The sequence below is a fragment of the Natrix helvetica genome, assembly GCF_964273705.1.
Source record: "Natrix helvetica genome assembly, chromosome: 3".
NCBI classification, from domain to species: Eukaryota; Metazoa; Chordata; class Lepidosauria; order Squamata; family Natricidae; genus Natrix; species Natrix helvetica.
In genome coordinates, this window is record NC_138549.1 from 98,910,248 (window position 1) to 98,937,237 (window position 26,990).

General features: G+C 43.2%; 1 protein-coding gene across 1 annotated transcript in view; it reads right to left on the reverse strand.

The window, feature by feature from the left end:
* LOC309389177 (serine/threonine-protein kinase TNNI3K) overlaps positions 1-26,990 on the reverse strand; it is a 239,013-nt gene that overhangs the window by 71,832 nt on the left and 140,191 nt on the right. The window contains exons 18-20 of the mRNA XM_081947217.1: positions 16,419-16,471; positions 15,663-15,715; positions 13,750-13,882 (exon numbers count right to left, since the gene is read on the reverse strand). Of these exons, the coding sequence (XP_081803343.1) occupies positions 13,750-13,882; positions 15,663-15,715; positions 16,419-16,471 (239 nt within the window). The remainder of the gene's footprint in view (positions 1-13,749; positions 13,883-15,662; positions 15,716-16,418; positions 16,472-26,990) is intronic.

Genomic DNA, 26,990 nt, shown 5'->3' on the forward strand with positions numbered 1-26,990 from the left:
TGCCGAACAAAGAAGAGAGGAATTTGGAATGTGTAACGCGTGCGCAATAAATCACTTTCAGATAAGAACCTTTTTTTGTTTTATGACCTGCGCAATAAAGCTTTCTTAGTTTAACTCTTGAATGTCAGTTTAGGCAGTTCAGGCTTAGCAAACTTTTTAACATCGTGACACCCCTTCTTTTGCTAGTCTGGGCTGACGTCATCAAATCATCAATTAAGGCACATCTTCTTTCGCAGATATTCGTGTTGATTTGCGGCGAGTGGTTTGTTAAGCATGTCTGCGATCTGATCATGTGTAGAAACATATTGCAATTTAACAAAACCTTGCTTAACTAATTGCTTTGTGTTTTGATAACGAATGTCAATGTGTCTGGACCTAGAACCTGTAAAATGTGACTCAGAAATATAAACAACAGATACATTATCTTCCATCACGGTGATTGGTCGAATCGGACGTGTCCAGATATCTGTGATCAAAGCATCAAACCACGTTAGAGAATTACAAGCATCTGAAACACAAGCATATTCAGCTTCAGTAGATGAACATGAAACAAAACTCTGTTTTCTCACTTGCCAGTAAACAGGACAACCATTTAGGAACATCATGTAACCAGAAGTGCTTTTGCGTGACTTCTTGTCGCTCGCCCAGTCGGAATCAACAAAACAAATCAACTTTGGTTGATCAGTGTGTGTTGGTTCTAGCAATAACTTCATGTGTTTAGTGTGTTTCAGGTATTTCAACAACTTCTTAATGCATGACCAATGAAATTGTGTTGCCTTACCTACGTGTCGTGATAAAAGATTAACACTAAGTGCGATGTCAGGTCTGGTCCAACTACTAATGTATAATAGTGAACCAATGACTGAACGATAGAGTGTTTGATCCTCGAACTCAGGACTTGGTTCATGTGTTAAGTTGTGAAAATCTGTTTGCATGGGTGTCTTTGTTGTGCTAGCATCTTTCATGTTGCAATGATGTAGAATGTGGTCAATTTTCTCCTCTTGTGAAAGACTAAACCCCTTCTGTGTCTTTTCAATTTGAACACCTAAATAAGTGCTAATGTGTCCTAAAGATTTTAGTGTGAAGTATCTCTGCAAACTTTTAGCAAAAATCTCACTCATTTTCTTATTTGGACCAATATAAACAATATCATCAACATAAACAAGAATTATCTCATATGTATTGTTAGATCTTTTTGTGAACACGCATTCATCAGTTTCGGACTTAATAAAGCCCATTGAATTTAGTTTGTCAGTAAGACATAAATACCACATTAAACCTGACTGTTTCAGACCATAAAGACTTTTGTTCAGGAACCAGGTATCCCCTTCTTGCTTTCGGAATCCTGGAGGGCTTCTCACGTAGATCTCTTCATCTAGGTCTGCATGTAGATAAGCCGTGTCCACATCAAATTGGAAAACTTCTAAACCAAGAATAGTTGCAGTGGTTAAAGCAATTTTTACACTTTCAGTTCTGACTGTTGGTGAGTAAGTGTTTGTGTAGTCTTCAGGATAACGTTGAGCGAAACCCTGAGCTACCAGTCTGGCTTTGTATAAAGACTCACCATTCGGTTTCTTCTTGATTCTGTAGACCCATCGGGTGCCAATGACTTTCTTGTTTGCTGGAGGTTTTGCAGGTGTGAATACATTAAGTTTCTTTAAACTGTCCATTTCATCCTGCATTGCATCATACCACTTGTCTTGTTCTGAATCAGGAAGCTGTTTGATTTGTGTGAATGTCTCTGGAGGAAGAGTAACGTTGCAAATCAAAGGTAATGGTGATTTTGTCAGTTGCCATGAATAACGTTGTGGAGGGATTCCTTTTGTGGCCCTCTTGGAGCGTCTAGGAACATCAGTCCAGTCTTCTTCTTCATCATCATCATCCTCGTCCTCACGTTCGTCGCTAGCATCAGCATCCGCGGGTTGCGAAGACGGAACATCAGGTTGTGAAGAACTGGTAGAAGGAATATCTGCCTGCGAATTGTCATCAGGCTGCGTGGCATCTGGAACACCATCTCTAGGAAAATAAACTTCAGGATCATTGGAATGAATCCTGGACCAGTCAATATCTTCCTCAAAATTAGCAGATTGTGAAATGACAATCACATGTTTAGTATCAATGAATTTGTACCATTTTGAATTATCATCAATACCCATAAATCTCAGTCTCTTTGCTACTGTACCTCCCTTTCTCCTTTGACTTAAGGGAGTGTTCACCATAGCATATGAACCAAAAATGTGGAGGTTCTTGAGATCAGGCTTGTAGCCATACAGCATGTAGAAAGGAGTTTGATTGATTACACTGCTCCAAGTACGGTTGACAATGTAATTTGCATATTTGATTGCTTCACCCCAGTATGCGTTACTGAGATTGGCATCTTCTAGAAGACAACGCATCATGGTTTGTAGAACCCCTTGTCTTCTTTCTACGACTCCGTTATGAGCCGGTGTATATGGAGCAGATGTCTGATGAAGAATTCCATTCTTACGCATCCAGTCCTGGAAACGCTGAGACATGAATTCTGCACCACGGTCACTCTGGATTCTGGCGATGCGAACTTGGTATTGTGTAGAAACAAACGCTGCAAAGTCTTTAAAGATCTGAAAGGTCTCAGATTTCTCTCTCATAGGATATACAAATCCATATCTAGAATGATTATCTACAATTGTTAAAAAATACTTTCTGCCACCAAGTGTTGGTGGGAAAGGACCCACTATGTCAGTGTGTACCAAATCAAAAATGCGTGTTGACCGGCGTGTAGCGTGTTTGGGAATTGCAGCCGCCTTGGATTTAGCCTTTTTGCAAACCGCACAATCCAAAAAACACCTTACACCCCTTTAGATCCAAACCTTTTGCGAACTCCGGCATCTTTCTAAGAACACGGAAACTGGCATGCCCCAATCTTCTGTGCCACTTGTGAATACACCTGGAATGCAAAGGTTTACCAGTTAGTGAATTCTCAACATTAACAGTTTCATGAGGACCCTCAGGCTTGCTTTGAGCAATCTGTTTCTGTTTTCTTTGTTTGTTGGCTTTAGGAGCCTTTGGCACAGTAACACTTTCTCTCTCTGGGACAACTCTCTCTGGGTCTGCGTTGTGCCTTTTTGGAGTTTGCATACTTGCCTGTGCTTGCCCTTTAGGCTTTGGCTTTAAGTAATAAACACCACCAATCAGCATAGTTTCAGCAACAATATCACCATCTTTAACTAAGTAACTTGCTTTTTCGAGGTGGTGAACCTGGAACTTTAAATCTCTAGACAAGTGACTTTGACTAAGCAAATTACTGGTTGCTGAAGGTATGTAATAAACATCAGGGATGTGTGTATCGAGCTCTTCAATGTAAACAGTTCCTTTTCCCATAACCTTGCAAGTGTGGTTGGTGAAGGAATACAGTTCTCGATACTCGGGCTCTGGTTCACCCATCTCTGTGAAAAGTTCCCTTCTGTGGGTAACGTGCACAGCTGCTCCACTATCTAAAGTCCACAAAAGACGTCTGTCGAACTTTGGATCAGGTTGTGCAACGTTGGTTATGGCCAGTGTTGCAAGCGGAGCTTGTGGATCATGCCTTGGACCACGACGACCTTGTCTTCCGCCTCTACCTCTGCCTCTGGAATCTGTTCCTCTGGGCTGGTACGTGACGGGAGCTGGAACTCGTTGGGGACAATCCCGGGTGTCATGTCCCACACGGTTGCAAGTGTAGCATTTTGGCATCCTTGGAGCGTAGCCTCTTCCTCGGAAGGGACGTCTGGCTGGAGCCTTTGATGCTGGAGGCCGGTGCAGATGTGGGGTAGCTAACCTGATAGCTTCGTCTTCCACTAAAAGTCTGCAAACGTGGTTAACTGTGCGTTGAGCAATAGGCACGTAGTTAATCTTTGCAACAGCATCTTTCCATTCATAATTCAATGAGTTAATGATGATGCTAATCATTTGGATATCATCGATTACATGGCCATTTTGTCTCAATTCACTTCTCATTCTTTTCAGTTTGGTCAAATGTCCACCAATTCGTTCACCAGGTTTCAACTTCGAACCATGGAACTCGGACATGAGCAAACATGAGGATTCAATTGAAACGGGCCTGTAGCAATCTTCCAAAATAGCCCATATTTCTTGGGCAGTTGCATCAGGTGGAAAGATACCTTGGATCTCAATTTCCATTGACATGAGTAAAGTCGTGATTGCTCTGTTTTCGAGGTCTCTTATTGCAGGTGTCCAGGGTTGACGGGGAGGATTAAAAACCATGGAATATGTGCCTTCTCTTCGAAGCAAGAGCGCAATTTCACTGACCCAGGCTTTATAATTCTCTCCTGACTCCTTTAATTTGGACTCACCAGTCAAGGGGGTGACTGTGAATACCTGCTGAGGAACAATTTGTTGCTCTGGTTGCAAAGCTGGTTGTTGAACCAGGGGATGCTGGGGTTGCATCATTGGCCTTTGCGTGGCAACATCAAATTGGCTTCCTCGAATTCGCCTTTGGCTTTGCCTTTTTTCATCTAGGGAGAATTCCGCACCGCCAGGGGGTGTTGAAGACTTAACCTTTGATGGCAAAGTTTGGGCTTCTAAAGGACTCATAGCTAATTCTTTAAACCTCATCATCTTTTGCTGTAATGATTTTTCTCCGCCAGCAGATGGCAGTGCAGCTTCACTTCTTGGCTGCAGCCCTCTATACATGGCCGGAAGTTCAATTGACTCAAAGGGACCACGTGACCTCGGTGACGTGTATATGTCTCTTTGTTCTAATTGACCAGTGAACTCTGTGGGGTGTGTCTTAGGCTGTTGTCTTGAAGACAAGATGGCGTCCTCAGACATTTTGGGAGTGGGGGAGCTTCTCCTACTTCGCCTTATCTCTTCAAAACACGCTCTCGCCTCCCTAGCATATTTTTCAAAACGTTCTAATCGATCAAGATAGCTTTGCATTTCTTGCTCACCATCTGGGGGAATTTCATAAACTTTGCTTTCTGCGTGGGAGGATTTTTCCTCTGCCGGCAGTTGCCGTTTAGACTTTTGCCGTTCATTAATTGTATCTTGATAATGAGGGACATTTACTGACCTCAGTCCGTAGATCTTGCCTTCTGTAACTCCTTCCCCCATTTCTGGCTCGGCACCTGAAGGAATTTGTTGTTCCTGAAGCACATTTTGATCTTGCTTCTCTGTGTCTGAGGGAGTCTCCTTGTCAGAAAAAGCTCTTTCCATTTTTCTTCTTTTTTCTTTTTCTCCGACATTGCTAATTAGGCTTAGTCGGTTATCTTAAGATAGCGCGAAGAGAAAATACAGCCATAAATTGTAGCCATCTCAGCTTGTATCATCAAAACCATCCTCTGCTACCAAGTTGTCAGGGGAAAAACACCCTGTTGGAGATCAATGGACCGTGGCTGATTCCCTTCCGCATATCTTTTGAGATATTGAGAAAAATAAGTCTTTAAAAGTATTCTAATTAATAAACAAACTTTAATAATAAAATAATAAAAGTAAATGAAACAGAAAATAACTAATTGGTTACATTTTGATAATGAAAGCTACGTTTGCCAAAGTTGGCTGCCGAACAAAGAAGAGAGGAATTTGGAATGTGTAACGCGTGCGCAATAAATCACTTTCAGATAAGAACCTTTTTTTGTTTTATGACCTGCGCAATAAAGCTTTCTTAGTTTAACTCTTGAATGTCAGTTTAGGCAGTTCAGGCTTAGCAAACTTTTTAACATCGTGACACGGAGCGTGCTGGGAGCTGGTGAGATCGGGGCTTGCAGGCTGCTGCCGGCACTGACGCTGGCGCTGGCGGCGTCTTGGAGAGGACGGGAGAGACCGGGAGCCTGGAGCTGGGAGCTCTGGAGGCCAGCCGAAGCCCCGAAGCGCCGGAGGCTGGTGGCGACGTTGGAGGCCGGCGGAAAATGGCCCCTGGAGCTGGAGCGGCGGCCTGGGAGCGCGCAGGAAAGGCTGAGCCCTGGTTGATGGCCTGCGGTAGGAGCCGAGAGGAGCGGAGGGGGAGCAGAAGAGAGGGGACGAATGATGGCAGAGGCGTCTCAGCGCTGGAGGCTTGGGAGGAGGAGGGTTGCTCTCAGCGCTGGAGACAAGATAGAAAGCAGGGGGCTTGTTGTGGCTAACAAGGGACTTCAATACCAGGGCTGCCAGGGTGCTGGCAGGAGAACCATCTATCTCCTGCTGGCCGCCTACCTTGTTTTTGACCATCTGCCCCCTGCTGACCACCACTAACCATCTGCCCCCTGCCTAACACCTATTTATCACCCTGCTTTCTACCTATTGACTAGCTGCCCCCCCGCTCACCATCTAATTGACCATCTAATTGACCATCTTATTGACCTTCGACTCAGGAGGCTGCTCAGAGATCAGGGGGGGGGGGGCTTGTTGGGACTTCCAGGAGGCCCCTAACATCAGGCTTGGCAGAGGAGTTTTTTCTACCTCCTGCCAGCTGCCTCCCTGATTGTACCCACCTACCCCCCCTGCTGACTATCTATCAACAACTGCTCCTGTTTACTATCTGCGTGTGCCCCGAAGGATTCCTCCCTATCTTCTATGACTTATTGCCTGACTAACCATCTGGCCCTCCCCATCCACCATTTACCATCCATGAGCCCCCACATTTCGACTGTTATTCGACCAGTCTACCACCATCACCACCACCCCTCCATCTAGGATTGGACTATTCTCTTTCACACTGGAGCTCTGCTTTCCTAATTACGCTGGATTATGGCATCTTGCCCGGAATATCCTCAGCACTATCCTAGGCCCCTGACGAATTTTTTAACATTCTATGTATTTAAGGGCAGACCTGATCCTACTGCGGGAGTCCCCCCTCTCGCAGGTGTGGCCCTCCGCCCTTTCTAGGGCCCACCTTGATGATGGATTTATTAATCCCGAGAGGTGGAGGAAGCGGAGACTTAGGGGGTTTTTAGTTAATTGTTTTTTAAAAACTTTTAGGGGTAGGGGTTTAGGGGTTGGGGGGTGGGTGGGTCAGGTCAGGAGCGATGAGAGAGCCAGGTCTTCAGGTGTGGTCGCGAGCAGAAGGAGCGGAAGGGAGGAGGAGGGGGATGATATCGTTCCTCTACAGGGCTCGCTGATTTCAACGGTCGTAGGGAGGGGCAGATACGAGGACAGATTAAGAAGTCATAGTTGGTTGGGAGACCGTGGGTGCTGGTTACACCCGGTCGCTCATACCAACCCCCGCGTTCTAGGTGGTCAGGAGCTGCAGACCCAGGGCCTGAGGCTGTTGCTATGCAATGCGAGGTCCGTCGTTAATAAGGCCCCCCTCATCTACGATCTAATTTTGGAGGGGGAGCCGGACCTCGCGGGAATAATGGAGACCTGGTTGGGCCACGAGGGAGGTTTACCCCTCGTGGAAATGTGCCCACCAGGCTACCTAGCATTTCACCAGCCCCGGGCCCAGGGAAGGGGTGGTGGGGTAGCAGCGATTATCCGGGAGGATTTAGAGCCAAGGGAGTCCACTGTGCCATAGACGTCCGGGTGTGAATCCCTTGTTGTGAAATGGGGCCCTGGGAGACAGTTGGGCCTGCTGATAGTATACCTGGCTCCTCGCTATACATCAGCGGCCCTGCCTGAACTCCTCGAGCTGATCGCATCGGTGGCGGTTGAGACCCCCAAACTCTTAGTGATGGGGGATTTTAACCTGCCATCGGTGGGAGAAGCATCCGAGGGGGTTCGGGAGTTCATGGCTTCCATGACAGCCATGGACCTGACTCAATTGATTCAGGGCCCGACACACGAGGGAGGATACACCCTGGACCTTGTTTTTGTTTCTGGCCAGTGGTTGAGTGATCTGGGAGGAGGGGACTTAACCATCACTCCCCTGTCATGGTCAGATCACTCACTCCTCCGACTCGACTTCCCTGGTGCTACCCCCCGCTGCGGGGAGGCGGAACCTGAAAACACTAGATGGTTCCGCCCCAGGCGCCTGATGGAACCAGATAGGTTCCAGACGGAGCTTGGGCCACCTCCTGCAACCCTGACCCGCCCCCGGGTAGAGGACCTGGTGGTCGCGTGGAATAATGTGACTACTGGGGCCTTGAACCGGGTGGCACCTTTGTGGCCTCTCTGGCGGCAACGATCCACCCTGGCCCCTTGGTTTACCGAGGAGCTAAGGGTGATGAAACGCCGCAAGAGATGCCTAGAGAGTCATTGGAGATCCTCCCATTCCGAATTTGACCGAACACAGGAATGAGCCCATTTAAGGACGTACCTTGTGGCACTGAGAGCGGCCAAACGTCAATATTGGGCCGCTCTTATTGCATCCGCAGAGAACCGCCCTGCCGCCCTGTTTCGGGTGTCCCGCTCCCTCTTGTTTCAGAGGCCGCGGGAGGCCCCTTTACAGGGTAGGGCAGAGGAGTTTGGGAAATACCTGCAGGATAAAATCGCTCAAATTCGGAAGGATTGGGTCCCTGTCAGTGGTCCTATGGAGACGTCCGTGGCGAGTCTTGAGACTTCGATCTGGGAGGAGTTTGACTCGGTTGCCATCGAGGATTTGGACAGAGTGCGTGGATGACTGCGACCCACCACATGTTTATTGGACCCGTGCCCCTCCTGGCTTGTACTGGCATCCTGGGAGGTTACACGTGACTGGCTCCTGGGCCTAGTGAACACTTCGCTGAGTGAGGGGTCTCTCCCGGCCTCTTTGAAAGAGGCGGTGGTGAGACCCTTGCTCAAGAAGCCTTCCCTGGACCCTATGGAGCTGGCCAATTATCGTCCTGTCTCCAACCTTCCCTTCTTGGCGAAGGTTGTAGAGAGTGTGGTGGCTTATCAGTTTCCACGGCATCTGGAGGAAGATGATTATCTAGGTCCGCGCCAGTCCGGCTTCCGTCCCGGGCACAGCACGGAGACGGCCTTGGTCGCGTTGGTAGATGATCTCTGGAGGGCCAGAGATAGGGGTTGTTCCTCTATCCTGGTCCTATTAGACCTCTCGGCGGCTTTTGATACCATCGACCATGGTATCCTGTTACGCCGACTGGAGGGGCTGGGGGTCCGGGGCACCGTTTTGCGGTGGTTCGGCTCCTACCTTTCCGGTCGGACGCAACGTGTGTTGGCAGGGGGGCAGAGGTCGACCCTAAGCCCCCTTACGTGTGGGGTGCCACAGGGGTCGGTCCTCTCGCCACTCCTGTTCAACACATATATGAAGCCGCTGGGTGAGATCATCCGTGGTTTTGGGGTGGGATATCATCTGTACACTGATGATACTCAGCTGTACATTTCCACCCCGAACCACCCCAACGAGGCCGTCGAAGTGATGTCCCGGTGTGTGGAGGCCGTACGGGTCTGGATGGATGACAACCGACTCAAACTCAACCCCTCCAAGACGGAGTGGCTGTGGGTACCGGCTCCCCGGTTCAGCCAATTAATTCCATCCTTGGCCATCGGGGGCGTTCAACTTGCCCCCGTGGAGTGGGCGCGCAATTTGGGCGTCCTCCTGGATGCCCGGCTGTCCATGGATGACCATGTGACAGCCGTGGCAAGGGGGGCGTTCCACCAGGTTCGCCTGGTGCGCCAATTGCGCCCCCTACTGGACCGGGACGCCTTACGCACAGTCACTCATGCCCTGGTGACGTCTCGCCTGGACTACTGTAACGCTCTCTACATGGGGCTTCCCTTGAAATGCACCCGGAGGCTACAGCTGGTCCAGAACGCAGCCGCGCGGGTAATTATGGGGAGTACTAGGTACTCCCATGTGACACCTTTCCTGCGCTAGCTGCACTGGCTTCCTGTGGTCTATCGGGTGCGTTTCAAGGTTTTGATAACTATCTTTAAAGCGCTCCATGGCTCAGGACCTAGTTACTTGCGGGATCGTATTCTGCCCCATACATCCCTGCGACCAATTCGCTCGCACAGAGAGGGACTCCTCCAGGTTCCGTCCACCAGACAGTGTCGAGGGGCGGCGCCTAGGAGTAGAGCCTTCTCTGTGGTGGGCCCAGCCCTGTGGAATGACCTCCCTCCAGATATTAGGACTACGTCTGACCTCCGTTCCTTCCGAGTTAAGCTCAAGACCCACCTATTCCAAGTAGCTGGCCTGGCTCAACCATGATCTAACTATATCACTCCTGATGGGTTTTTATTAGTGTAATTCAATTGAATTTATTTATTGGGTTTTTTTAAATATTGTGACTTTTTAATTGTTTTTTAGCTATCAGCCTACCTCCTCCTTGTATATGTCTTATACGTCCTTGTTATATGCATGTCGTGTCCAGATTTGTATTTGTATTTTGTATTTTATTTGTTTTATTGTACGCCGCCCCGAGTCCTTCGGGAGAGGGTGCGGCTTAGAAATAAATATTCTATTCTATTCTATTCTATCTAGGTAGACGAAGACCCCCTTGTAGGGGTGCTCATGTAACACCTCGTTTATTAATGGTGCAGGGGTAAAGGTCAGAGGCCATTAAGTGTGATTTAATTACAGCTATCTGTGAAGTTTCCAAGAGTTGCCCTAATTAATTTACGAGTACCGAGACAAGGTTCAAAAAAACCCATTCATTTATTAGGACTAACATCTTGGCACGGACTTCTGTGTAGCTGAAACTAAATCACACTTAATGGTGTCTGACCTTTACCCCTGTGCCCCCTCCCCTATGGCTGAGGTCATCAATCACATTCTCCAACAGGACGTTATGGAAGGGTTCTGGACATGTGCATTCACATCCCAGTATAGAAATATGAGACTTATACTCTGGCCAAAAGTATGCATGGCATTCCCCTCCCCCTTCTCAAGTTGATAGTAGTCATGGAAACGCCTTAGGCATTGACAGTTAGATGAAAATGGGGAAGAAAGAAGTTTATGTATATTTTGTGGCAGAATCTGAATGACAGTATGTACTAACTTAATTTCAAGAAACACACAAACCTAGTAGCATGGAGAATTAAGAAAACCTTGTGAGATCCAAAAAGGGGCAAAGCAAGAATGCTTTTGTTCATTCCAGCTCTTGAAGTATTGATTAAAATTATAAGGTAGGATGAGAGAATTGCTGGAATGTAGAGTGAAAGGAAGGACATGTGCTGATGGTATGGTGATAATTCTGAAGAATTCCCTGAATTCTTTAATGGAAAAATAAAAAGATTTTGGTATGCTAGCTGGTTTTAAAATTAATAGTCAAAAAATAAAGTTGTTAACCAAAAAAGAGAGAAACAAATGGAAGACCAAATATAACAGACGAAAAAAAAACTAGTTTTAAGATTGGGGGGAAAAAAAAGGGGGGAGGATTTGATTATTAGAAATGCTAAAATATGAAAACACACCTTTATCTTTAGGGAGGATAAGATATAAATATATATATAAATGCTATAAAGAAAATTGGAAGCCACTTTTTAATATATTTTTTTCTTTCTTGTCCTCTTTCTTTTCGTTCTTGTTTATTACTTTTCTTTTAGTTTACTTTTATATTTCCTTTTCTTTAAATTCATATTGTTTTTATTCTGTTAACATTTAGTAAAAATTCATTTAGAAAAGTGAACTTAGTTGCAAAGCTACTTCGATGGCCTTCCATACTCTACATCAAAACCTCATTCCTCATGAATAGATTTAACAAATTAATGCCAGGAAGCCCATCAATTAAAAGATATGATTTGTTTTGCTGAAAAAGGAAAAAAGAGAATGAGAAAAAAAATCAAGAATTGACTAAGGAAACAATAATAATTCCATGAAAGTCAGAAGATGTAAAACAGGACTTAATAAGTTCTCAGAAGGAAGGGTAATAAAGGAATCTTCTTCAGTTCTCACCAACAAAATATAAGAACAGAAGTTCAATAAATATGTAGTTTTAAATGCATTGGAGGAATAATGATGCTGAAAATCTCAGCAATGGAGAAATGGAATGGAGAGCTTTTGTACAAGACAAGCGAAGCTAATTAGTGAGAAACAACAGATACATGTTAAAACAGGAAGATCCAGGGAAATCCTTCAGTAAGCTGGTTAGTGTTTAGAAGGCTGTTAGCACTGTGAAAGCATTTGGTTGTTAACAGCAATAAGGAAAAATCTGGAAAAAGTCAGTAGGGAGACGCGAGTCTATGATAATTTGCCATGGCCAACTCGCTGTGGCCAACTCACTGAAGGACAACTCTCTGTGGGACAAGAGTTACACTAAAATATATATCTAAATACTGTATTTTTCAGACTATAAGACGCACCGGATAATAAGACGCACCATGATTTTGAAGAGATTTTTTTTTAAAAAAAAGGTTTTTCACTCTGCATGCCTCCCAAACCCTCTGCATGCCTCATTTTTTTTGCAAAAAAAGGGGGGGCATGCAGAGCTTTGGGAGGCTTGTAGAGTGCTGCTGGGGGCTGGGGAGGGAAACGAGCAAAAAACGGTGCATTTTTCACAAAAATGGGCCGTTTTTTGCAAAAAAAGGGGGAATGCAGAGGGTTTGGGAGGCTTGTAGAATGGTCCTGAGGGCTGGGAATGAGCAAACGGCCCATTTATTGTTCATTCTTGCCTTCCCCAGTCCCCAAGAGCACTTTGCAAGCCTCCTAAACCCTCTGCACGCCCATTTTTGCAAAGGGGGTGGGGGTTTCAGTAGGCCAAAAATGCTGTGTTCAGTGTATAAGACGCACCCAGATTTTCACCCTCTTTTTTGAGGGAAAAAGGTGCATCTTATACTAGTGGAATAGAATCATTAAAGAAAAGATGAAAAGGGAGGTACAGAATGAAATGTGAATGGCAAAAATTAAAATTAATTTATTTTAACTAATTAAATAGAATTGTTAAATTATCCTGCAGAAAGTTGACCGTGACGACTTGTCCTGCAGTGAGTGAGTTGTGGCATGGTGAGTTGGCTGCAGTAAGTTCGTTGTGGCATGTTGATCATGGCAAGTTGGCCACAGCAAGTTGTCCCCTTCTAGGAAGAGGCAGCTGGGAAGAAGGAAAGAGAAGACCCTGTTGTTTTCCACAGAGATGGACTTTTTTCTGCCTCATCCTTCTTTGTTATACTTCTTGAAAAGTATAAATCATAGAATCTATTTCCAGTATGGATCTTCTGTGGTTACTATAGTAAATTGACTTCTTCAGAAACCGCTTTGGTTTAGGTTGTATTTGGTAGCAGCAGCCAGAATTTGGATCCAAATGAAGTTAGTGAAATGCACATGGTTTCCTTTCATCTCTCTTTTTAAGAAAGAATTAGATTCCACCAAATCCAAACGAGGTCACTGATCATCTTCCTTCCACCCCCAAATCTTGAAAAGAAACTTCAAATATCTTCTTGAATTGGCAAATGTTATGCATCCAGATATAAATCCTGAGCTGAAGAGTCAGCTAGAAGATTTCCAGAGTCCCTTTGAAACCACACAACTCTAAAATGCATTAATTGAGGCTGGATTAATTCATTTAATTCACAGTTTTAGCTATGAAAGTTCCCTAGCACATGCACCTGGCTGTGATGTGGCTACTTTTCTGCTTTCTGGTACTTTTTCATCAACATATTATTATCTTTTAGGCAACAATCCCTGTAGTAAAAGAATATTAAAATTCTAGTAATCCTGAACTAGTTTGGAGGAAGTACCTAAGGGCTAAATGTTATTATCAGCTATTCAGTTGCTTGTATGTTTCTTTAAAAAAAATGAGATCCTGGTTTCAATGAGAACTGTAGCTTGATTGCAATACCTTGTCTCTAAAAAGCCTCATAATATTAAACAGAACAAATAAATAGACAAGTATTCCTCTAAAACCAAGTTGAAATTATTCACATGCAGAGCATTGCTTTATTGTGCAACAAGCTTGATGTTAAACTGGCTCAGAATCTTACCTGGCTTCAGGTGAGCAAATGGGATTTCTCCTGTTAACAGTTCCCAGAGACACAAGGCATAGCTGAAAACATCAGCTTTTATGGTGTATCGTGTACACTGTGTGAATACTTCAGGGGCCATCCAGCGCAGATTCTATATATCAAGACAACATCAATAATGCAATAACTGTATGTTATGTTTCTTCACAAGGGAGCCCATCTCGTCTCTATTTTATTTCTGTTTGTTTTCTGGCACTAGGCTAGCGAAATAATTCCATGAATGAAAGGAAAGAATAGCAATTGGGTTGTTTCCATATTAACATGCAGCGAAAGCATTATAGATTACATTTTGAGATTCATGGCCTGCAAAATACCAGGACAATTTTCATCGTACATGTTTCCACTCTGAAATACAATTTCACTGAAGACTGCCTGAAATCCGTTTTGCAATATGTCTGGGTACAGAGCAATAAGATGTATTCTGTGACAAATGTTGTGCACTAATAAGTACTGAATTTATCAATGATTGGATTCTATGGTCTCTCTTCTCGTATGTGCAGCTTACTGAAGGTTCACGGCCAGTTTCAGGTTTCTTTGTCCCTTTTCAGGCCTTGGAAATGGTGACTGTGCTGCTGAGCAGCTTAGTACTTTGAATAATTCTCTGATGTGATTCTTTGCAATTGAGGATGGAGTCAGCAGCCCCATTTACAATGAGTAAAAGTGGTTCGTGTTTCACGACCGTTAATTTAGCAATTATTTGAAGTTACAACAATGCTGCATGAATGATAGTTACCCCAGATAGATCCTTGAAGTTATAGTTGTTGCAGTGTCCAATGTTTATGGAATAAAAATTTTGGGTAGTCTTCCACATTTATGACCATAGCTTGCCCTTCAACTCTTACCACCCACCTAACTCCTGCTCATCTGTGCTTTTTTGGGGGACAGATGGACTGTCAGCTGTGGTTGGTGAGGGTGGCAGAGGGCACGGCAGTCAAAACAGCAGAGATTGAGAGAGATACATGAGGGGGAGATGAGCAAGGCAGGTCAGGAGAAGCACGAAGTCCTTGTCTAATGATGCCAGGGTTGCAAATCTGGCCAAATGATCGCAATCTGGAAACTGCCGTCACTAAACAGTGCTGTGTGATGTTTTGCCTAATGACAGGCATCACTTAATGATCAAAGCCCCAGTCCAATTAGGATCATTAAGTGAGGACTATCTGTAATGGCAAAGATCATAATTCTTCGGATTTGAAGGAAGCCCTAATAAGATATTTATATAGTGATAGAAATGGGGAAATTTTTAAAGAGTTCTGGCTTAGTGAATTGGGCTAGACAAATTTGGAAATAATACCCATAAGGTATTAACATGCTTAGGGACCTCTTCATTAAGGTTAATTTGTGGGGTTCCACCAACTACAACTCAGATCTTCCCTGTCGGGCAATAATTTCCGATTCTATTTTGCAAAGACAATTTGAGAAAAGGGACCTTCTCAGAATGGCACCAAATTTGCAAGCTCTCTGTGAGAATTCGCAGTGTAAAACTCAACTTTTGTCTCATAAGAGTTCTTCATGAAAGCTTAGAAAGGATAAAACAATTACAATATAAGCAGGAGTGGGCGGGAAGCTAGTCCACCAAGAGTTACCATTTGATTCTGAACTGAAGTTGCTAATATAAGCTAGTATTAGGGTATTCACTGACTCAGACAAAACCCATTGTTGCATGCAAAGCAGAAAGAACATTTTTTGCTCAATAATCTTTGTTGCTCTCGAGCTGTCTACCAAAAATTAATGTGGACAAGAAACAATGGAACACACTATTAATATACTGTAACTTGGACTAATACATGGTATATACAGTATGTGTACTATATATAGAACACACACACACACACACACACACACACACGAAAATGTTAAAGAGGAAAAAGGCAAACCCCAGGTTGCTTTGTCATATTGTCCTCATCCAGAGACTGCAAAAATCTTGATTCTAAGATTAAAAATTAAAGCAAAAAAAAAAAGGGAGGAGATTATTTAAATCAATATCACTTAGGAAGTGGGAAAAGGGTAAGTAAGTAGGTAACTATATGGAAACAAAACAGAAATGCAGTAATACCATAGCTGAGTATCCAGGTGATCGGTTTCGTGATGCATAACAATAATGTTATAAAAACACATTTTTATTTGAATTTCAGCAACAAAGGCTTCAGCATGCTTCCAAAGAATAAAAAAAATAGGTGTTTCAATTCCTTAACAATGCTGTACATGGCAACTTCTAATGCAGAAAATCCTGTACAGGTTTTTTCTTTATTTTTGCATGTTTAAAGGCTTTTTACTTTAAGCAGGGGTCTCTTTTACACAAACACCTACAATTAAGAGTTGCTAGATGGAAATATTGCATCTTTGCAATCATGAGCCAATCAGAGGACAAAGAAATTTTACAGACCTCGCTTTTTCAGAAATACCGTTTGTACCAACCTGTCCTGTAACCAGACTGGACTGGAGGTACATAAGTGCGTCTGCAAAATATCTCCTGCTGCTCAACTGATGACTCACCAAAGCCAATTATTTATAAGTGACCTGTGACATGTACTCAAAATTCCATCCACCCATGCAAAGTCATTATGTCATCTTGTTTTTTTTACAGAGCATGAAAAAATGCACTGTGATTTTTTTTAATCCATTTTTTTTACCTCCAAAATCAGCAACAACAGCATGGCCATCTTCATACAAGAGAATATTGTGACTGTAGAGAAAAAATATTTTATGTATGTTTGATTAGACATAGAGAAATATAGAAATAATCTGTGCAAGAGATTATGTCATGCTCTGATATACTGTATTCTGTCTAAGTATCCTTTTTTTAAATCAAGTAGCCCTTAGGATCTTGCTAATAGTTATTGCTGGAAAAGACATATACAAAAAAAAACACGTAAAACATTGTGTTTTTCTGACTGTATATACCCACCCATACACATACATGAAAAGTTGACAGCTTAGGAAGTCCAAATGTCAGAGTAATTCTTTAATTAGTAAGTAGAACAAGTATATTGCCTAATTAGTGGAAGATCATCTGTAACAGTCTTATTAATTATGTGACAGCATTACCTAGAAGGAATGAAGATGCTGACATTTGGGGACTGAACTCAGTGATAACATTTCAATAAAATCAGAAGACCTGATTATCCTCTCAGTTAAGCTCCACTCAGCTAAAATGAGCCACTCCTAATTTACAATGGCATAAATGAGTGCAAGAAAAAAATGGGTAGAATCCAGCTGTGAGCAGACTACTGCCAACACCTATAAAAGCTTTTTAAGGAGAAGGCTATTTAGAGCTATTTTCAAAAGGCTAAATTCTCTTTGAAAACTTGACTTAATTTCACAGACTCTCATCACACATTCCTGGTATTTTCCCCCACCCACTCCTCTTTGTAATAAAAGAACTATGATGGTTTTGCATGGATGTTACCTCTTCGTGACAAGGTAATCTTTAAAATCATTACAGCTACCACCCTGGGGAGAACAGCCTTCAGAAGGACTCTGGTTTGTAATGATGGGACCTTCTCCAATACGCGCAGAAAGATTTTTTAGCTCTGGAATGACTTGATTGCATTGGCAGATGCTAGCAAGAGCTCTTATTGAGTATTGTGCACTTGCCTCCTAGATGTCTTTCAGTGCATTATGTTCTCCACTGTGAGAGAATATCAAAATCTCGATTGTGTGGAGAAGGAGGAAATATCCATGTCAAAACTAAATCTGCAATAGATCAGTATATCAGTCAGGACAAGATTCAAACTCTCGGAATATTTCAAACATTTGCAAGTGAGGGAAAAGGACCAGTCTTTTCGTTACCTGCACACCACCAAAACATGCAAACAGCAGCATAACATATTCATAAGATGGATAAGCTGTGAGAGTTTAGGGTTACCCAGAATTAATGCACCTACATCAATGGAATTCAAGGAATGAACTAGCCCTTCAATTCTATTTGCATTTATTTCTTCTCGGATGTTTTATTGTCATATATTCAGATACAATTACTTAGCTGAACAGTAAAATAAATCCCTGCAATATCCTGATCTCCACAAAGCTGAAAGTCTACAGGGCTGTAGTCACCCCTGTTCTTCTATATGAATGTGACTCCTGGATACTGAACCAAAGACACATGAAACAACTGGAGAAATTTCACATGTGTGCTCTCTGCATTATTTTCAGCATTGGTTGGCAAGGCCAGGTCTCCAACCTGGAGGACCTGGACCATGCGGGGTCCACCAGCATTCACTCCCTGTGTCAGAGTTTGCAGCAGCAATCATATCCAGAAAGCATACACAGGTATCTGATTCAGCAGGATTCAATAACCCTCTTTATATACATAATAACACATAGGGCATATATACAGTACCCATGCTGGGTCTTCCAAAGTGGTAGCAAATGCAAGCAAACACAAGCCGAGGAGAGAACCGTTTGAGTTTCAGTTCAGAGCAGCAGACTACCATATTTTTCAGAGTATAAGATGCTCTGGAGAATAAGATGCACCTTAGCTTTTGGGGAGGAAAATAATAATAAGAAAAATTCTGCCTCTGCCTACCAGCATCCATTGTATTCAGCTGGCTAGCTTCCTGACTTGAAACACATGGTAACGAGGTCAGCCAATGAATAGGCATAGCAACTAAGTCAGCCAATGAGGACTATTTGGACTCTGAAAAAGTATTTGCCCTGTGAACAACAAGGAGACAGGAAGGAGCCTGGCTTAGCTGAGAACTGAAAGTGAAACTGCTTATGTTTTGCTTGTATTTACTGCTACCTTGGAAAACCTGCTTTTGGTATTGTATATTATTATTATTATTATTATTATTATTATTATTATTATTATTATTATTATTATTATTATTATTATTATTATTAATGTTATTGTTATTATTATTTTGAATAATAATAATTTGTGTGTGCTTTCTGAATGTGTTTGCTGCTGCATCAGCTTCAGAAGTTATTACAGCCTGATTGGCGGGTGGATTGGACTGCTGGAATACCCCAATCAGCTGTTCCAGGCTGCAGGGATTGCCACAGACCATCGCTGCCTCCATGCCTCACATTTTTGGCCTCTGGTGGGAGTGGATGGGGCTACATTCGGTGTATAAGACACACCCAAATTTTCACCCTCTTTTTTGGGGGGAAAAGTTGCATCTTATATTCCGAAAAAGACAGTAGTTTTTCAGCTTAGCACAGACTCAGAGATTTAGTACAGAAGTTAAACTAAGACACGCCCAGGCTCCTCGCTATCTCCAGCACATACTGTTTCAGTTTCCAAACAGCCCTCATTGGCTGACTTAGTTGCTTTGTCCATTCATTGGCTGACCTTGTTACTATGTCTCTGCGAGGTCATGAACTCTCATACACTGTTACTCTGATGATCAAAACATCATCAGAATGGATGACTGCCATATGCTTTGCCAGTTGTGCTAGAGTGTACTGGAGTCTGGAAAGAGATCTCAGAGTCAACCATGGAAGCACCAAAAATCCTGATGGAGAAACCTTATGCCACTGTGTCATCCACCCAGGGGAACTAGAAGCTGCAGCTGCTGACAAAACCCACTGGGAAGCTCTGTGCTATGAAGCCTCCACCAGCTTTGAAGACAGACATTACCACAAACTGATAGGAAACCATGAGCGGCATCACAGAATAACACCCACTGTTATTACAACAATGGGCATTCAGCGCCCCCATTGTGCTAGATTCTACACTTCCAGACTGAGACTGTAGAGCCACCCCATGTCCACAGAGGAACTGCATAATAATGTATCTTCTTCAAACCAGTGGTGTGTTCGGGGTGGTACAGCCCGGTATGGCCATACCAGTAGTAGCCGGGAGCAGCGGCCACCATACCGGTATGGTGGTTCGTTTGGCTCACTCACTCGCCTTCCAATTGCACACACGCACATAGCGTGCGGCACCTGCGTGACCTCCGCCGAGCAGTTGGGTTTCGCAGGGCGGTGGCATGCACATGCATGTGCAGCGCATGTGCCCAACTAGGACACCCAGCCCCATGCGCAGTGTGCCAGTTGCGATGGGATCCGGAACCCACCACTGCTTCAAACCCAAAAGACTACCATATAATAAAGTGTGGGCCCATTTTCATATCACATTTTTCAGGAATGTCTATCCATAGTCACTCTGAAATGCACACAATTTGGCAGTAAAATCAATTTAAAATACACTTTATATTGAGTCCTGTCTTCAATATATCCTAAATCAAATATTTCCAATATATTGTGAATCTTGCTCTTTTGTCTGTTTTACTCACCTCTTCCTACTGAAACCTAAAATGGCATCTCTGCCACCATCTATGTTTGATGGTTCAGATATTTGACGAATGTTGCCTTCCTCATTACTTTCAATTCCTAGCTATGTTTACTGCATACATATCTCCCTTTTTCTGTTTTAAATGTATGGCTGTTTTTGAATGCTGTCCCTCAAAAGTTTCTGACTTCAGATCTTCCCTTGTCCTTGATCACACATTCTGTTTACTCTCCTTCCTATTAATTGGCCAGGTTGACGGAACACAGATATTTAACATTAGCCGAGATTCAAGCTTCTAGTTTTGATAGGGCTTTGGTAGCCAAGGAGACTGCATTCTGACTGGATGCATATGTTAGCTGCAATATTGTAGAGACGAGAGGCCCCAAATAGTTACTTGCAAAACAACTTCCCACCCTACTTCGCGATTGCCAAGAAGATACTGAAATGAAGCAAATAAATAGAAGATGTGAACAATGGCAGATCTCACTAACATGGATGCTTTTAAAGATAAGCCTAATCACCACAATTCAATATGGGAAAGGCACAGCTTCTCCCTGATTAAATTTAGCCTATTTTTCTAATGCTTCAGCAAGGTTTGTTCTTCCCTGCCAAGTTATTCTTCCCCTCATTCTAATTTTTGTATCCCTCTTTCTTTTCCCTTCTTGGTAGAGCTTCACTTCTTGAGACATGTTGTTTTAAAAACTCTTCTAGAAAGAAAGGAAAATGCAAGTGTATGTACGTGGGTGCTTAGGTTTGAAAATGGCTTCTGCGACAGAATAGTTGCTATATGCAGATGGGGGTACACAGCTTTTGGGCTGATGTGCATATACACACACATACAAGTATCTTTCTTTCCCAGACAAACACACAGACTTAACAGGAGGAATATCCTGCATTAGTTTCATGTGGTGTTGGCAGTCCCAAATTGACAAGGTTGGAGCACACGCAAGCTTTGTCTATACTTACAATACTTTTGACAACTGCCTTAAATTCAGAGTTTTCTTCCTCTCGGACGGGTGTCTGTCACATGCAGCTTTGGAGCCACATGCGGCTCTTTGGACTCTTTGCTGTGGCTCCCTGTCGGGTGAGCCCACCACTGGCTGGCCCCTCCCCTCCCCCTCCCCTCCCAGTCACTCCTTGCCTAGCCTGAGAAGGTAAGGGCAATGGTGGGGATGGAGAAGTGGCTGGGGCTGATTCTCCGACACCTCATTCTTGCTGGAGTTTCTTCCGGCCCTTGTTGGTGCTGGTGTGCTTTGGTCACTTGGGGAGACACAAAACTTGCTGTCTGTCCCAAGATACTGGCCCGACCCAGCTGCGACCAGTGCTGGCTTCACTAAAAAGAGGGCTGGCGGGGTGCGAATGGGATCTGAGAGGAAGGGACAATGAAAAAGAGATGGGCCCGCATTGCCCAGCTGCAGGGGGAATTTCACCGCCTCGAGGATGCTTTTCAATGAAAGCTGGCGGTGGCACCACTCTGCTGAAGGAGTAAAGAAGCTCAGGGCAGCAGGAAAAGGGAGATGGCCCCACTGAACCTTGCACACTTACCCTTGGGGGTCAGGCTCTGAGAAAGCCGGAGCACCCTCGCCAATGACGATCACATATCGCCAATGACAATCACACATCACCAATGACAATCACACATCAGAGTCTCCCCCCCTCTCTGTATCTCTCTCTGTGTGTGTTTCTCTCTCTCTCTCTCTCTCTCTCTCTCTCTCTGTGTGTGTTTCTCTCTCTCTCTCTCTCTCTCTCTCTCTCTGTGTGTTTCTCTCTCTCTCTCTCTCTCTCTCTCTCTCTTTCTCTCTCTATGTGTGTATCTCTGATTCTCTCTCTGTGTGTATGTCTCTTCTCTCTCTCTTAGAAAGCTGAGGTTGGGCCAACCTGGTGAGCTCTCCTTGGAGCTCTTTGCTACTCCTTTTCTTTCTTCTTGGCAACTTTTTGGAAATCCAGCCTGGCTGAAGAACGAGTGTGAGCCACAGTGGAGGCTTCCCTTTGAGCGACCCTCCTCCTCCCTCCTCCTCCTCTTGCAACCACAGCTGGCCAAAGAGAGAGAGAGAGAGAGAGATACAGAGAGAGGGGGAGGATAGAAGGGGAGATAGACATAGAAAGAGAGACACACAGAGAGGGCCCTAGAGGAGGAGAGAGGAGGAGAGAGACACAGAAAGGGGAGAGAGAAGCGGGAGAAAGACTGAGAGAGGAAAAGAGACATAGAGGGGGAGGAGGGAAGATAGAGAGAGGGGGGGATATATATATATATATATATATATATATATATATATATATATATATATATATATATATATATATATATATATATATATATATACACACATATACTAAGGTGACCAACTTTTTTACAATGAAAAGGAGGACAAATAAATTGGAAAAAAATATCGTAAATAAAAAAAAAATTATTCATTGCAACAATAATACACTAAAATATGATATATGCATAATAAAAACATTTGTAACATTTTATATTGTAATTATGCTTACATGCCTGTTAATTATTATTTAAATGAGTACTTTTCCATTGAATTGCCCCCTACTGCAATACAAAATTCTCCTCTGCAAATATTGCAGAAAACAATGGCATCTTTCTTTGATTTGAGGAATTATACGTGTTTGGAAATTATTAAATAGATAATGAATTAATAAAACGTGAATTGTACTTACCTCTGTATAATTGAATATTCACTGAGAAAGAAATAATTACTGTGAGTCATTCAATTGCTGATGTGCCGTGAGTCTACTGCGTGCGTATGTGCCGTGTTGTGTTTCGGTAAGAAGTAAACAAAGCCACTTGCGCGCGGCGCTCTCTCTCAAGGTCTCCCGTGTGGAGCGCATGCGTCTCATAATCGCATCTTATGCTGCGCTATACCGAGCCTTGACGAATTGTCATGTCAAATACAAATACGTCACATAACGCGCAACAGATTAGTCTTCAAATATCGAAAAGGAGGACATGTAGGAGGACACTTTTCGAGGGAGGACAGAACTTACAAAAGAAGGACTGTCCTCCCTAAAGGAGGACAGTTGGTCACCTTACATATACATACACAGAGAGAGAGAGACATAGAGAGAGGGGGGAGAGAGTCACACAGAGAGACAGAGGGAGAGAGAGAAAGAGAGGGGGAGAGAGAAAGAGAGGGGGAGAGAGAAAGAGAGGGGGAGAGTGAGATACAGAAAGAGAGAGGGGGGGAGAGAGATGTCAAAAGGGCTTTGTGGTTCCACGTGTTTTTAACAACTGGTTTTCTACCCTAATGACTAGCTGGGTAGGTGTGGCTAGGGGGGAATCATGTGACTGGGTGGGAGGGAGTGATGTTGAGTTGGCCACACCGTTCAGGTATTGGGCTTCTGGTGTTTTCTTTATTGTGGGAAATGGGTCCAGATGGCTCTTTGAGTGTTTAAGGTTGCAGACCCCTGCTCTTGGATAAATACAGTAGTTCTCTATTACCCACTGGACATTTGTTGTAGTTAAGCCTTTTTACAAAGATTATTTTTTAAAAGATCAAGTTTTATCATTGATTCCAGGTAACTGCTTTTTCCTCTAACATAGTTCTTTCCCCCCCAAAAAAAGAATTGTCCCCAAAAGGTATATAGGATCTCCCTGACATATTGAGAAACTTCGGTAACCAATGAAGTGGGGTCACTTTATGAGGCTCTACTGAAAGCAATTAAACTGTATGGGTGAGGGGCTCCTGGCACATTAGGAAACCCTCCAAGGGTTAACAATTCTGCCAAAATTAGAATTGATTTTTAATTTCATCACATTATTAAAATATTAGTGTTATGCACACACCTGCCCAACATGAGCTCACTCAAAAACAACTGAAATCCAGGAGATGTGTTTGGTAATAGCCTCAAGCACTAGGAAATCTATCATTCCACTTAAAATTCCTGCCCACTTTGTTCCCTGTCCTATATCCCCTTGTTTTTTTTAAGATCCGCTGATTCACAGGGAGAGCGGATTGCTGCGCTTCAGCTGAGCTAAAAAAAACTGCTCACCAGTGCTGACACCAAGTGGGGGGGGGTGCAGGTGCATGAAGCACTCTATCATAGAGCCGCTAGGAAAAGATTTAGAATCCCAAATCCCACTGGACCATGCTGCCTAGAAATTATGGGAGCAATAGACACCTAACTTTGGGGCGTGCCAATGCTATATAAGAGAGGATTAAATAATATGATGGACAACTTTTCATGACGGTAAGCTTAACAATTTGGGTGTGGCTATGGGGGTATGAAATACTATATTGGGTTTGGCAATAGCATAATGATGTAGGCAAATGTGGGCTTTCATTGGCAATATTTGGGAAAGGGCTTTCTTTGGGTGGAAAGAGGGTAAGAATTTAGTTGTTTGAATGAAATGGACACTGTATAACTTTGTCACTGCTAGAGACTAGCAATGCAGAACATGTTTTGATAATGTTTGTAAGGCTGTTCTCAGTGATATCTACAAGGAGGGCCAAAATAAACAAGATGGAAGTACCAATACACTACTAGAAAGGGGTGAGGCCTCGATCTTGATTGCCAGTTTACTACTTTCCTTCTCGCCTATGAGGCTGCTGGCTATTATTAGCAACTAATCTTACCTTAAATAGCACCTCTATATTTCAAATCTATGAATCCTACAATAAAACATTACATGAAAATAAATTGCTTTTGTCCACTTTGATTTTCTACATTTCTACCCTATATCTCTAGGTAACCATGCAAGAGAGATGGAAAGTAGAAAGACAGAATCAACTTCTTTCTGCTATATTCTTTATACTTTTTAATTTTTATAAAATTCTCATTCCTTGCATTAATATCCTAGTCCATTTTCATTTCAAAAAGTGCTTCTAATACGATTGCTTTTTTTCCTGCATATTTTCCAATGTCTCTATATTTAGCAAGATTTTATTAGAGATCACCTTTCTGACAGTAAAGTTATAGGACTTCATTGCTCTTACATCAGTTTTTATTTTTTTTATTTTTTAAAGATACATGTACATGTCACTTTGTCCTTTCTTTATCATCTTTCCCACCCTCAGAATTTCACTTGAAAGCTCCAAACACACTGTAAATAGCATGAGTGGAAACAAATGCATTAACCATACAGAGTGAGCAAAAACAAAATTGATTTCAATTAAATCTTTGAAACCATAGCAACAAGAAGCTCCTATAAAGGTAAAGAATAAGAGAACCCTAACTTTTTGTACACCTGTCAGTGCAGGTATATTTAAGGCTTACTGCTAAATCTAGTGGATTTGTCCTGTAACCACTGGGACTGAAGAGGTGAATTATGAGATTTGTTTTGTGGTTAAACCCATTTATTGAGGGTAACATGAACAAAAATGTTTTCCACTTTGCTTTCAGTTTACTGAACCCTGGGGAATGCAAAAGGGGAACGTATAATGCCCAGGAATAAATTTCATGCATGCCATTAATAACAGCATATCTCCAAAGAGACTCATAAGTCTTGAGAAATAAGCTATAGAGAGACTTCCCACAAACGTCTTGGTCCTTCTTGGAATATTGAGTTAAGAAAAGTACATATACAACGAACATAAAGTTTGTACTACTTTAATTATCCTAGTTACCTTCAAAAATCCCAACAACTATAGTTGAATGAAGATTTCAGCAAGCCTTAGAGTACCTTTGGATGGCAGGAGTGTAAACGCCTCTTTACATTGACATGCACAGCAAATCATGATACCAAAATGGACACACATGAGCAGTTATATTATGCAAATGTAGTCCTCACAAATTTCCATCGCAATCTCACTGACGCAAGTACAGAATTCGTGGCATTTGCATGACATGTTTGCATTTGCACATATTTCGTGGTTTGACCCACTTCTCACTCTGCTAGCAAATGTTCTGCCTCTTTATAAATCTAACTTGGGGGTGGGCAACCATGGGAATTTTACAAACTGTGGACTTCCTCCCAGACTTCCTGAGTCAGCCGTGCTCAATGGTAATAATAAAATGTCCATATTCAACTAAAAGGTGGAATTCAAAGGCGTATATTAGCCAGGTGAAATATCACCCATGTATTAGAAAACAAAATAAAGTTTACCTCTATTACTAGACTTCATTAGGGTGTTGTTGTTTTTTTAAAAAAATGAAGAATTACTGAGATCTACCTGGGTTTATTTTCATGTAAGCATGCATACAATTTCAAATTTTGTGTACTTATTTCTAAGATTTCTAAGATATATTGGCTAGTAAATACAACAATATTCAATCCAGAATTTGTATTCTTCCAGCTCGCACCACTTCGGCCAAACCGGCAGTGGTAGCAGCACTGACATCATCATCGGTTTGACCGAACTGGTAGTGGTGGCCAAGCTGATATCACACATGCGCATGCCCAGAAGTGCCACATGCGAGCCGAGCGAGATTGGGGGCGCGTGCACTCCCGCTACTGAAATGGTAGCGAAGAAAATAGGATTTCATGCCTTATTCAATCCAGGTTCAGTCATGATTTAGTTCACCCAAAGGGTCACTTTAGAGCTAAATGTGTCATCGGAACCCCAAACACTGAGCTAAATCACAAATGTAAGGATTCTCTCCAGCTTCCTCAACTCAAAGATGGGTACATGCAGTAGTGGGTTTCACATTTTATTACCACCAATTTGCAGCCCGCCCATCCACTTCACATGCGTGTACCCGCTTTGAGGGTGCACGTGCCCCTTCCACACATGTGCCTGGCCTTCCACGCATGCGCCCGGCCTCAAAAACGTGCCTAAATAGGAATAGCATAGAGTTGGGGTGGGTGGGCAGGCTCACCCACAATTTCCGCTACCGGTTCGGGTGAACCGGTCTGAACTGGCTGAATACGACCTCTGGCTACATGGATGTATCCACATCTACTTCCCAGGACAATAAATGAAAATAGGTAACACATACAGGTTCACCTATCAGATTGGGGAGGGGGTGTCTGTGTGCTACCGTGTGCTGTTACAAAAATAAAACTAAAGTTGTG